At 40.3% G+C, this 11,677-nt stretch overlaps 1 protein-coding gene across 3 annotated transcripts in view; it reads right to left on the bottom strand.

Annotated features, from left to right (window-relative positions):
• Positions 1–2,368: 2,368 nt before the first annotated feature.
• The window catches only part of LOC106608328 (E3 ubiquitin-protein ligase RNF19A), a 79,493-nt gene continuing 70,184 nt past the window's right edge, over positions 2,369–11,677 (bottom strand). For 2 of the 3 annotated variants that reach the window (XM_082977093.1, XM_014206213.3), the window contains 2 exons: positions 4,650–4,950; positions 2,369–4,413 (listed from right to left, as the gene is read on the bottom strand). In XM_082977093.1, coding sequence (XP_082833219.1) covers positions 4,128–4,413; positions 4,650–4,950 — 587 coding nt within the window. In that variant the 3' untranslated portion in view covers positions 2,369–4,127. The remainder of the gene's footprint in view (positions 4,414–4,649; positions 4,951–11,677) is intronic. The other variant, XM_014206215.3, reaches the window with a different exon arrangement.

The following is an 11,677-nucleotide window of genomic DNA, read 5'->3' as shown; positions in this document are numbered from 1 at the left end:
TGACCAGGGCCCATAGGGAATAGGGTGTCATTTGACCAGGACCTATAGGGAATAGGGTGCCATTTGACCAGGGCCCATAGGGAATAGGGTGCCATTTGACCAGGGCACATAGGGATCTGGTCAAAAGTAGTGCACTATATTAGGGTGCCATATGCAAGGCTGAAGATCATTTTTAAATTGGACAGACACGAGATGACATTCAGTTCTGTCCTTCATGGTGAAACATTTATTCAAGTTTTATTCCTTGTCAGATTTACAATGCATACCATGTCTGTATCAATTCCTATGGCTCTGAATGCATACCATGTCTGTATCAATTCCTATGGCTCTGAATGCATACCATGTCTGTATCAAACCCCATGGCTCTGAATGCATACCATGTCTGTATCAATTCCTATGGCTCTGAATGCATACCATGTCTGTATCAATTCCTATGGCTCTGAATGCATACCATGTCTGAATCAATTCCTATGGCTCTGAATGCATACCATGTCTGTATCAAACCCCATGGCTCTGAATGCATACCATGTCTGTATCAATTCCCATGGCTCTGAATGCATACCATGTCTGTATCAATTCCCATGGCTCTGAATGCATACCATATCTGTATGAATTCCCATGGCTCTGAATGCATACCATGTCTGTATCAATTCCCATGGCTCTGAATGCATACCATGTCCAGTCCCATGGCTGTCTGTCTCTCCGAGGTCCTCTTCACAAGGGATTTCACACTCAGGAATCTTTCTGTTCATTTTTCAGTTCATATTTTCTCATCACCATATTCATCTAGAATGGATATAGCCTGAGTTAGCATGCTGCTTGTAGAACACCGCTGCTCTGGGATCGACTGAGAGGGTCTGGGTGATGTGATCGACAGAGGGTCTGGGTGATGTGATCGACTGAGAGGGTCTGGGTGCTGTGATCGACTGAGAGGGTCTGGGTGCTGTGATCGACTGAGAGGGTCTGGGTGCTGTGATCGACTGAGGGGGTCTGGGTGCTGTGATCGACTGAGGGGGTCTGGGTGCTGTGATCGACTGAGGGGGTCTGGGTGCTGTGATCGACTAAGATGGTCTGGTGGTGGTTCCTGTGTCTCCTGTTTGTCGACAGCATCACCACTGCAGTTCAATAGCGACTGTGTGTGTGTGTGTGTGTGTGTGTGTGTGTGTGTGTGTGTGTGTGTGTGTGTGTGTGTGTGTGTGTGTTGTGGTGGCTAACTCCTGGACACCCGGTGAGTGAGGAGCAGAACCATGCAGCTTTAAGAGAGATGTTCTAAGCCAGGGAAGGCCAAGATTTCTATTCCTCAGGAACTTGGTTGCCTGCTGTTCTATCTTCTGTCTGACACTTAATCACACACACACACACACACACACACACACACACACACACACACCACACACACACACACAGAGAGAGTCCACACACCTGGTTTCCCAGGTCTAAATCAGATGCTGGTTTGACAGACAGAAACCAACAGACAGACATGCCAGAATATCAGAGTGACCCAGCCCTGTTCTAAGCCCTAACTAGAGGGTTGTGCTGCTACTGCTGCTGTTGCAAGTGAAATACTGTATTATGGATCTCTGTTAAGAAAGTACATTCCCAAATGGCACCCTATTCCCTAATATAGTGCACTACTTTTAACCAGATCCCTATGGGCCCTGGTCAAATGGCACCCTATTCCCTATGGGCCCTGGTCAAAAGTAGTGAATTATGATCCCAGCGGGCAACAGAAAAATTGTTGAATCAAAGTTTTTCCACGTCATTTCAACCCAAAAATGCAACGTGATGACGTTGAATCAATGTGGAAAACAGATAGAAGAATTTGTATGTTTAAGATAATGACTAAAGTATTCCACCCTGAAACCATATAATTGTGTGAAATGTATTAGAATCATAAAACTATAACCTGATGATGCGTGTAGTTTTAGTCAGAATTAGAACCAGGACATTTTGTTCCTGTTTAGCTATGTAAGCAGGGTGCAAGTGTGAAACAAAGGATAAGAGGAGCTATCGATTGACAAGTTGTGCTACTGTGAAACCAATAACAGGACATTCTGTCCCCACCCGTGGAGGAGAGAAATTGTTAGGCTTGCAGAAAATGATGAAACATGTTGCAGAATATGATAAACAATGTATGTGTGTAGTGGAAAAGTAACTGTCTGAGCAAGGCGTAATTTAAGATTTGAACTTGTTTGTGTGTGTGTGTATAAAAAGATTCGCAGAGCGCTCTCTAAATAAAGTATTGATCTATTGCAGGCTGAGACTGTCTATTTCTTTGAACTGGAGATTTACAACCTTCAGGAATTAGACAAGAGATATACAATAGTTCAGTTAGAACATTGGGATAGAAATTCTCGTGACAAAAACGGACATTTCTTTTCACCAAACTTTTAATCTAAACCCAATGACATAGTGACATTTTTTATTGTTCATTTCACATTGAATTCATGTTAGTTGACAACTCAACCAAATGTTAATCAAAACTAGATGTTGAACTGACGTCTGTGCCCAGTGGGTAGGGAATAGGGTGCCATTTGGGATGCAAACAGCCAGAGTCCGTAGACTACAGTGAGGGAAAAAAGTATTTGATCCCCTGCTGATTTTGTACGTTTGCCCACTGACAAAGAAATGATCAGTCTATAATTTTGATGGTAGGTTTATTTGAACAGTGAGAGACAGAATAACAACAACAAAAATCCAGAAAAACGCATGGCAAAAATGTTATAAATTGATTAGCATTTTAATGAGGGAAATAAGTATTTGACCCCCTCTCAATCAGAAAGATTTCTGGCTCCCAGGTGTCTTTTATACAGGTAACGAGCTGAGATTAGGAGCACACTCTTAAAGGGAGGTCAAATACTTATTTCCCTCATTAAAATGCAAATCAATTTATAACATTTTTGACGTGTTTTTCTGGATTTTTTTGTTGTTATTCTGTCTCTCACTGTTCAAATAAACCTACCATTAAAATTATAGACTGATCATTTCTTTGTCAGTGGGCAAACATACAAAATCAGCAGGGGATCAAATACTTTTTTCCCTCACTGTAAGTCTGGCTCTAAACTTCACAGAGCCTGGTCCCTGAATATTGCTTAGATTCACAGCAGTGAAAGAATGCATGCCTTGACCAAAACATAACCCCCCCCCCCAACCCCCCCCCCCTCCACAATGGAAGGTTGTGATACAAGGGGGCATCAGCTTGATAACCAGTACGGTCAAAGTGGTCTACTATGAAATTCACTGAGATCACCAACGAGTCATAGTTGAGGGCGACTGCATTTCAACAAGTCCTGTAAAGTTGACCAGCATAGCTCCCCTGTTAAAACGTGTTGCATAAAGTCAGGTTTACACTGTATCTGACAATACTGAAATAACCCTTTGTGAGGAAACTCTCCCCCCTTCATTGGACCCTTTTACACAGTAGCCTCTCAACGTTCCATGGCATGTCATCATCAACACAGGACAGGCAGGAAGCATTTCATACCTCATCAGTGTCAGGACAGGAAGAGAGAGTTGAAGCAGCATGTTACATATGGCTAACCCCTACAGAACAAAACATGCTTTTAGATCTCTTAAATGTATCTTAGATGGAAGGGGGGAAATTAGGCGTTGTATGTATCTCTGTGTAGGAGTGCTGATCTAGGATCAGGTCTTCTCTGTCTATAATAATCGTATTTATTGTGATCGAAAAGGCAAAACTGGTCCGAGATCAGCACTCCAACTCTGAGACGCTTGATACAAACGGCTCTAGATCATTCTAAGTACGCGGGTGTAGGTAGAGAAGGGGCTTGGTAATAATTTGAATTTAAATAATCATTTAAATAGACCATTGTTAGATTGGGAGGGGGGGAGGCAGTCTCTTCTGAAAGGACACAGTAAAGTGAGACTAACACCCACCAAACTAGTCGATCAACATGCTGCCAGTCATTTCTGGTTTGTTTTGATGCATCCGTGTTGGCAAGCGGCCCTCTTTATTTTGTCGATTTCTCACAAACACACATCTCTCTCTCTCGCTCTCCCTTTCTCTCTCCATGTCCCCGACTCTTTCTCAGACGGTGGAGCAGGAAGACAGCTTGTGGGAGGAGCCTGTAGTGGAAACGGGGTGTGGCCTAAATAGTAGGTGGTGCTCAGACATTGTCCGTCTCAAAAACATGCAGGTGGTCCCTGCTTTCTCCCTCTCTTCCTCCTCTTTCCATTTCTCCGCTCTCTTCTTCATGTTCAGAGGCACACAGATGTTCCTGGGAGTGGGCGTGGCCCAGGTGATCTTGCGAGTGGGCGCGGCCTACTGAGTGTGCTCGACCCAGGGACTCAGCTGATAGGCTGCGACTGGACAGGATGCTACTGAGGCTGGACTGACGTGCGCCTCGTGGATGGGCCTCGATCTCTACACGCACCTCAATGTTTGTTCCCTCCCTGCAACATGAGAACATGAACAGCATCAAGGATAGGCCCATTACATAATATTTCAGCCATGTTTTATGATCTAGAGGCAGGTTGCATCAAAGGAATTAACTGACTTGTCTTTTGTAATTGCTCTTGAGGGGATAAATTAATGTGTATTGAACTGACTTGAATTGAACGAAGAGAAACTTTGCAAAGAAATACTTTGGGCTCAATCAATCAAAAACTATACGACAAGAGACACTGACCGCAAGGAGAATGTCTGTGTATTATCCAGCATCCCAGCAGCCCCAGCCCCTTCGCAGTCTGATTGGCTGTCCTGCTGCGTATAAACATGACGCATCTGATGCTTGTCCAATCCTGTGCATGCATCTGGTTCCGGGGGCGTGGCAGCACTGCTGGTGCTGGGGAGCACGCCAACTTCCTGTATGCTGACCCTAACATCTTGTAGGACTTCCTGGACGCTGGTGTCGCTGAGGGCGGGGTTGGTCTGGCCTCTTGGCCCCGGCCCCGGCCAGTGGTCGCTGACTACATGAGAGAATAGAAGATCTTCAAGAGAAGTTCAAAAACAACATCAGATTAAAACTAGGAAACAACCATACAATCATACAGTAGTGTCAACATCTATTGGACTGATCTATTAGTGATCTATTGGACTGACCTATTGGACTGATCTATTAGTGATCTATTGGACTGACCTATTGGACTGATCTATTAGTGATCAATTGGACTGATCTATTAGTGATCAATTGGACTGATCTATTAGTGATCTATTGGACTGATCTATTGGATTGATCTATTAGTGATCTATTGGACTGATCTATTGGACTGATCTATTAGTGATCTATTGGACTGATGTATTGGACTGATGTATTGGACTGATCTATTGGTGATCCATTGGACTGATCTATTAGTGATCTATTGGACTGATCTATTGGTGATCTATTGGACTGATCTATTAGTGATCTTTTGGACTGATCTATTGGACTGATCTATTGGACTGATCTATTAGTGATCTATTGGACTGATCTATTGGACTGATCCTATTGGATGGATCTACTGTGATCTATTGGACTGATATATTGGTGATCTATTGGACTGATCTATTAGTGATAAATTGGACTAATCTATTGGACTGATCTACTGGAGTGATTTATTGTGATCTATTGGACTGATCTATTATAGTGTTCTATTGGACTGGTCTATTGGATGATCTTTTGTGATCTATTGGTGATCTATCAGACTGGTCTAACGGATTGGTCTATTGGATTGATCGGACTGATCTATTAGTGATCTATTGGACTGATCTATTGTGATCTATTTGACTGATCTATTGTGATCTATAGGACTGGTCTATTGGACTGGTCTACTGTGATCTATTGGACTGATCTATTAGTGATCTATTGGACTGATCTATTGTGATCTATTGGACTGGTCTATTGTGATCTATTGGACTGGTCTATTAGTGATCTATTGGACTGATGTATTGGATTGATCTATTGGACTGGTCTATTGGACTGGTCTATTGGATGGATTTATTGTGATATATTGGTGATCTATCGGACTGATCTATCGGATGGATCTACTGGATTGATCAATTGTGATCTATTGGACTAATCTATTGGACTGGCCTATTGTGATCTATTGGATTGATCTATTGGATTGATTTATTGTGATCTATTGGACTGGTCTATTGGACTGGTCTATTGGACTGGCCTATTGTGATCTATTGGATTGATCTATTGGATTGATTTATTGGATGGATCTATTGGATTGCTATATTGGTGATCTATTGGACTGATCTATTAGTGAACAATTTGACAGATCTATTGTGATATATTGTGATCTATTGGACTGGTCTATTGGAATGATTTATTAGTGATCTATTTGACTGATCCATTGTGATCTATTGGACTGGTCTATTGGAGTGATCTATCTAACTGGCCTATTGGATTGATTTATTAGTGATCTATTTGACTGATCCATTGTGATCTATTGGACTGGCCTATTGTGATCTATTGGATTGATCTATTGGATTGATCTATTGGACTGATCTATTGGACTGATCTATTGGATGGATCTACTGTGATCTATTGGACTGATATATTGGTGATCTATTGGACTGATCTATTAGTGATAAATTGGACTAATCTATTGGACTGATCTACTGGACTGATCTACTGGACTGATTTATTGTGATCTATTGGACTGATCTATTAGAGTGTTCTATTGGATTGGTCTATTGGATGATCTTTTGTGATCTATTGGATGATCTTTTGTGATCTATTGGTGATCTATCAGACTGGTCTAACGGATTGGTCTATTGGATTGATCGGACTGATCTATTAGTGATCTATTGGACTGATCTATTGTGATCTATTGGACTGATCTATTAGTGATCTATTGGACTGATCTATTAGTGATCTATTGGACTGGTCTATTGTGATCTATTGGACTGGTCTATTGTGATCTATTGGACTGGTCTATTAGTGATCTATTGGACTGATCAATTGGACTGATCTATTGTGATCTATTGGACTAATCTATTGGACTGGTCTATTGGACTGGTCTTTTGGTCTATTGGATGGATTTATTGTGATTTATTGGTGATTTATCGGCCTGATCTATCGGATGGATCTACTGGATTGATCAATTGTGATCTATTGGACTAATCTATTGGACTGGCCTATTGTGATCTATTGGATTTATCTATTGGATTGATTTATTGTGATCTATTGGACTGGTCTATTCGACTGATTTATTAGTGATCTATTTGACTGATCCATTGTGATCTATTGGACTGGTCTATTGGAGTGATCTATTGGACTGGCCTATTGTGATTTATTGGATTGATCTATTGGATTGATTTATTGTGATCTATTGGACTGGTCTATTGGAGTGGTCTATTGGACTGGCCTATTGTGATCTATTGGATTGATCTATTGGATTGATTTATTGGATGGATCTATTGGACTGATCTACTGTGATCTATTGGTGATCTATTGAACTGATCTATTGTGATCTATTGGATTGCTATATTGGTGATCTATTGGACTGATCTATTAGTGAACAATTTGACAGATCTATTGTGATATATTGATGATCTATTGGACTAATCTATTGGACTGATCTATTAGTGATCTATTGGACTGATCTATTGGAGTGGTCTATTGGATTGATCTATTGTGATATATTGTAATCTGTTGGTGATCTATCGGACTGGTCTATCGGACTGGTCTGTCGGATTGATCTATTGGACTGATCTATTGTGATCTATTGGTGATCCAACAGACTGGTCTATCGGACTGATCTTTTGGTGATCTATTGGACTGATCTATCGGACTGGTCTATTGGATGGATCTATTGTGAACTATTAGATTGATCTATTGTGATCTATCGGATTGATCTATCGGACTAATCTATTGGACTGGTCTATTGGACTGGCCTATTGTGATCTATTGGATTGATCTATTAGATTGATTTATTGTGATCTATTGGACTGATCTATTGTGATTTATTGGACTGGTCTATTGGACTGATCTATTAGTGATCTATTTGACTGATCTATTGTGATCTATTGGACTGGTCTATTGGACTGATCTATTGTGATCTATTGGACTGGTCTATTGGGATCTATTGAATTGATCTATTGGTGATCAATTGAAGTGATCTATCGGACTGGTCTATAGGATGGATCTATTGAATGGATCAATTGTGATCTATTGGTGGTCTATTGGACTGATCTATTGTGATCTATTGGTGAACCATTGGACTGATCTATTAGTGATCTATTGGACTGATCTATTGATGATCTATTTGACTGACCTATTGTGATCTATTTGACTGATCTATTACTGATAAATTGGACGGATCTATTGGATGGATCTATTGGTGATATATTGGTGATAAATGGGACGGATCTATTGGATCTATTGGACTAATATATTGGACTGATCTATTGGATTTATCTATTGGACTGGTCTATTGGACTGGTCTATTGGATGGATTTATTGTGATCTATCGGACTGATCTATCGGATGGATCTATTGTGATCTACTGGATTGATCAATTGTGATCTATTGGACTAATCTATTGGACTGATCTATTAGTGATATATTGGACTGATCTATTGTGATCTATTGGACTGGTCTAATGGACTGGTCTATTGGATTGATTTATTAGTGATCTATTTGACTGATCCATTGCGATCTATTGGACTGGTCTATTGGAGTGGTGTATTGGATTGATCTATTGGATTGATTTATTGTGATCTATTGGATGGATCTTTTGGATGGATCTATTGTGATCTATTGATCTATTGGACTGATCTACTGTGATCTATTGGTCTGATCTATTAGTGATCAATTGGACGGATCTATTGGACGGATCTACTGTGATCTATTGGATTGTGTGGTGGATGAATCAGAATTAGTTGGTTAACATAGATAATTAAGATGTTTTATTAGTATAATATGCTTATGTGAGATACTTGTCATTAGAAAGTGTCCTTTGGACTCTGGTATGTTTCAGTTGCACGTTTCCCTTAGCTGGGGCTCAGTCACTTGGGGCCCAGAGAGGGGAGAGGTCAGACTTGTCTTTTATATGTGAATGTCTCTTTACCTATTCTTAAACCATGTGAAGGGATGGCGTGATTAAGGGGGAACTAATGACTTGTCTCCACAATGTCTGTGAGCAAGTCACTCCCTCCTTTTCTTTATTGTGGGGAGGTTTATGGTAGTGCCTGGGAATTGTGTGTCCTCTCTTAGATCTAGCACTTATCCTGTGATAATATATGGCCTAGAGGCTCACTCCCCAGTGAGCCTGTCCAGGAGTGGGGTCAAGAGGGGGTTTGCTTGAGATGGGAGTATCTAGAGTTGACAATTGATATATGCCATTTAATGAAATTGTGATTGATTTATTGTGATCTATTGGACTGATCTATTGGACTGGCCTATTGTGATCTATTGGATTGATCTATTAGATTGATTTATTGTGATCTATTGGACTGGTCTATTGGACTGGTCTATTGGATTGATTTATTAGTGATCTATTTGACTGATCTATTGTGATCTATTGGACTGATCTATTGGACTGATCTATTGTGATCTATTGGACTGGTCTATTGAATTGATCTATTGGTGATCAATTGAACTGATCTATCGGACTGGTCTATAGGATGGATCTATTGAATGGATCAATTGTGATCTATTGGTGGTCTATTGGACTGATCTATTGTGATCTATTGGTGATCCATTGGACTGATCTATTAGTGATCTATTGGACTGATCTATTGATGATCTATTTTACTGACCTATTGTGATCTATTGGACTGATCTATTAGTGATCTATTTGACTGATCTATTACTGATAAATTGGACGGATCTATTGGATGGATCTATTGGTGATATATTGGTGATAAATTGGACGGATCTATTGGACTAATATATTGGACTGATCTATTGGATTGATCTATTGGACGGGTCTATTGGACTGGTCTATTGGATGGATTTATTGTGATCTATTGGTGATCTATCGGACTGATCTATCGGATGGATCTATTGTGATCTACTGGATTGATCAATTGTGATCTATTGGACTAATCTATTGGACTGATCTATTAGTGATCTATTGGACTGATCTATTGTGATCTATTGGACAGGTCTATTGGACTAGTCTATTGGACTGGTCTATTGTGATCTATTGGACTGATCTATTGTGATCTATTGGACTTATCTATTGGATTGATTTATTGTGATCTATTGGACTGATCTATTGGTGGTCTATTAGTGATCTATTGGACTGATCTATTAGTGATCTATTGGACTGATCTATTGTGATCTATTGGACTGATCTATTGGACTGGTCTATTGTGAACAATTGGACTGATCTATTGGACCAATATATTGGACTAATCTATTGGATTGGTCTATTGGACTGGTCTATTGGACTGGTCTATTGGACTGGTCTATTGGATGGATTTAATCTTGACGTTACCCTAGGATAGGGGGCGCCACAGCGCATTTTGGAAAAAATTCGTGCCCATTTTCAACGGCCTACTAATCAAACTCAGAAGCTAGGATATGCATATAATTAATACCTGTGGATAGAAAACACCCTAAAGTTTCTAAAACTGTTTGAATGGTGTCTGTGAGTATAACAGAACTCATATGGCAGTCAAAACCCCGAGACCGATTGAACCAGGAAGTGGAATTCTGAATTGTGGACTCAACTTCACGTAGTTGCCTATTAATCACACCGTGAGCTATCGTTCATTGAGCACTTCCTATTGCTTCCACAAGATGTCGCCAGTCTTTACAAAGTGTTTTGAGCCTTCTACTGTCGAAACTCAGTGAATGAGACGCGTTGGAAATTGGTCACAGGGGGAGGGCCATCACCATTATGACGCCGGCGGCCCTGTCTACCCCCACCTTTGGAAACGTTTTGAAACACAATACAATCGTCCCCCTCGAATCTTATTGGCTCTCTTGTTGAAACAGGCCCTGAAGATTTATGTTATACAACGTTTGACATGTTTGAACGAACCTAAATGGGAAAAAAATGTTTTATTTCGAAACGGCTGTCCCGCGACCGGCAGAGCATTTGGATACAGCATTCAGACACGCTAAAAACAGCAAGCTAATGGAACATAAAGGATGGACTTTTTCGACCGAAAATACATCTGTTGTGGACCTGGGATTCCTGGAAGTGCTTTCTGATGAAGACAACTAAAGGTAAGGGATTATTGACAATATTATACAAGATTAGATGTGATATGCGATTGTTCCAAGATGGCGCCGAGCTCGGTTTACTTGCTAATTTTCTGAGTATCGCATCCCCTTTTATCGCTAAGTGTGATTACCCAGTAAAGTTATTTTTAAATCTGGTATGACAGTTGCTTTCAAGAGATATTCATCTATAAATCTTAGAATGACAATATTACATTTTAAAAATGTTTTCGAATAGTAATTCAGTAAATTGTAGCACTGTTTCCCTGGATGCATTTGACGGGAAAATAGTTAGTCAACGTCAGACGCCGATGTAAAATGCTGTTTTCATATATAAATATGAACTTTATTGAACAAAAGAATGCATGCATTGTGTAACATGATGTCCTAGGTGTGTCATCTGATGAAGTTTGTAAAAGGTTAGTGCTGCATTTAGCTGTTTTTTGGTTATTTGTGATGCATGTGGTTGGTCGGAAAATGGCTATGTTGCTGCTTTTACGATGGACTCTAACATAATCTAATGATTTTCTTTTCCTGTAAAACCTTTTTGA

The sequence above is a fragment of the Salmo salar genome, chromosome 06 (genome assembly GCF_965601325.2).
Source record: "Salmo salar chromosome 06, fSalSal1, whole genome shotgun sequence".
NCBI classification, from domain to species: domain Eukaryota; kingdom Metazoa; phylum Chordata; class Actinopteri; order Salmoniformes; family Salmonidae; genus Salmo; species Salmo salar.
This window is presented reverse-complemented; position numbering and strand designations above follow the sequence as displayed.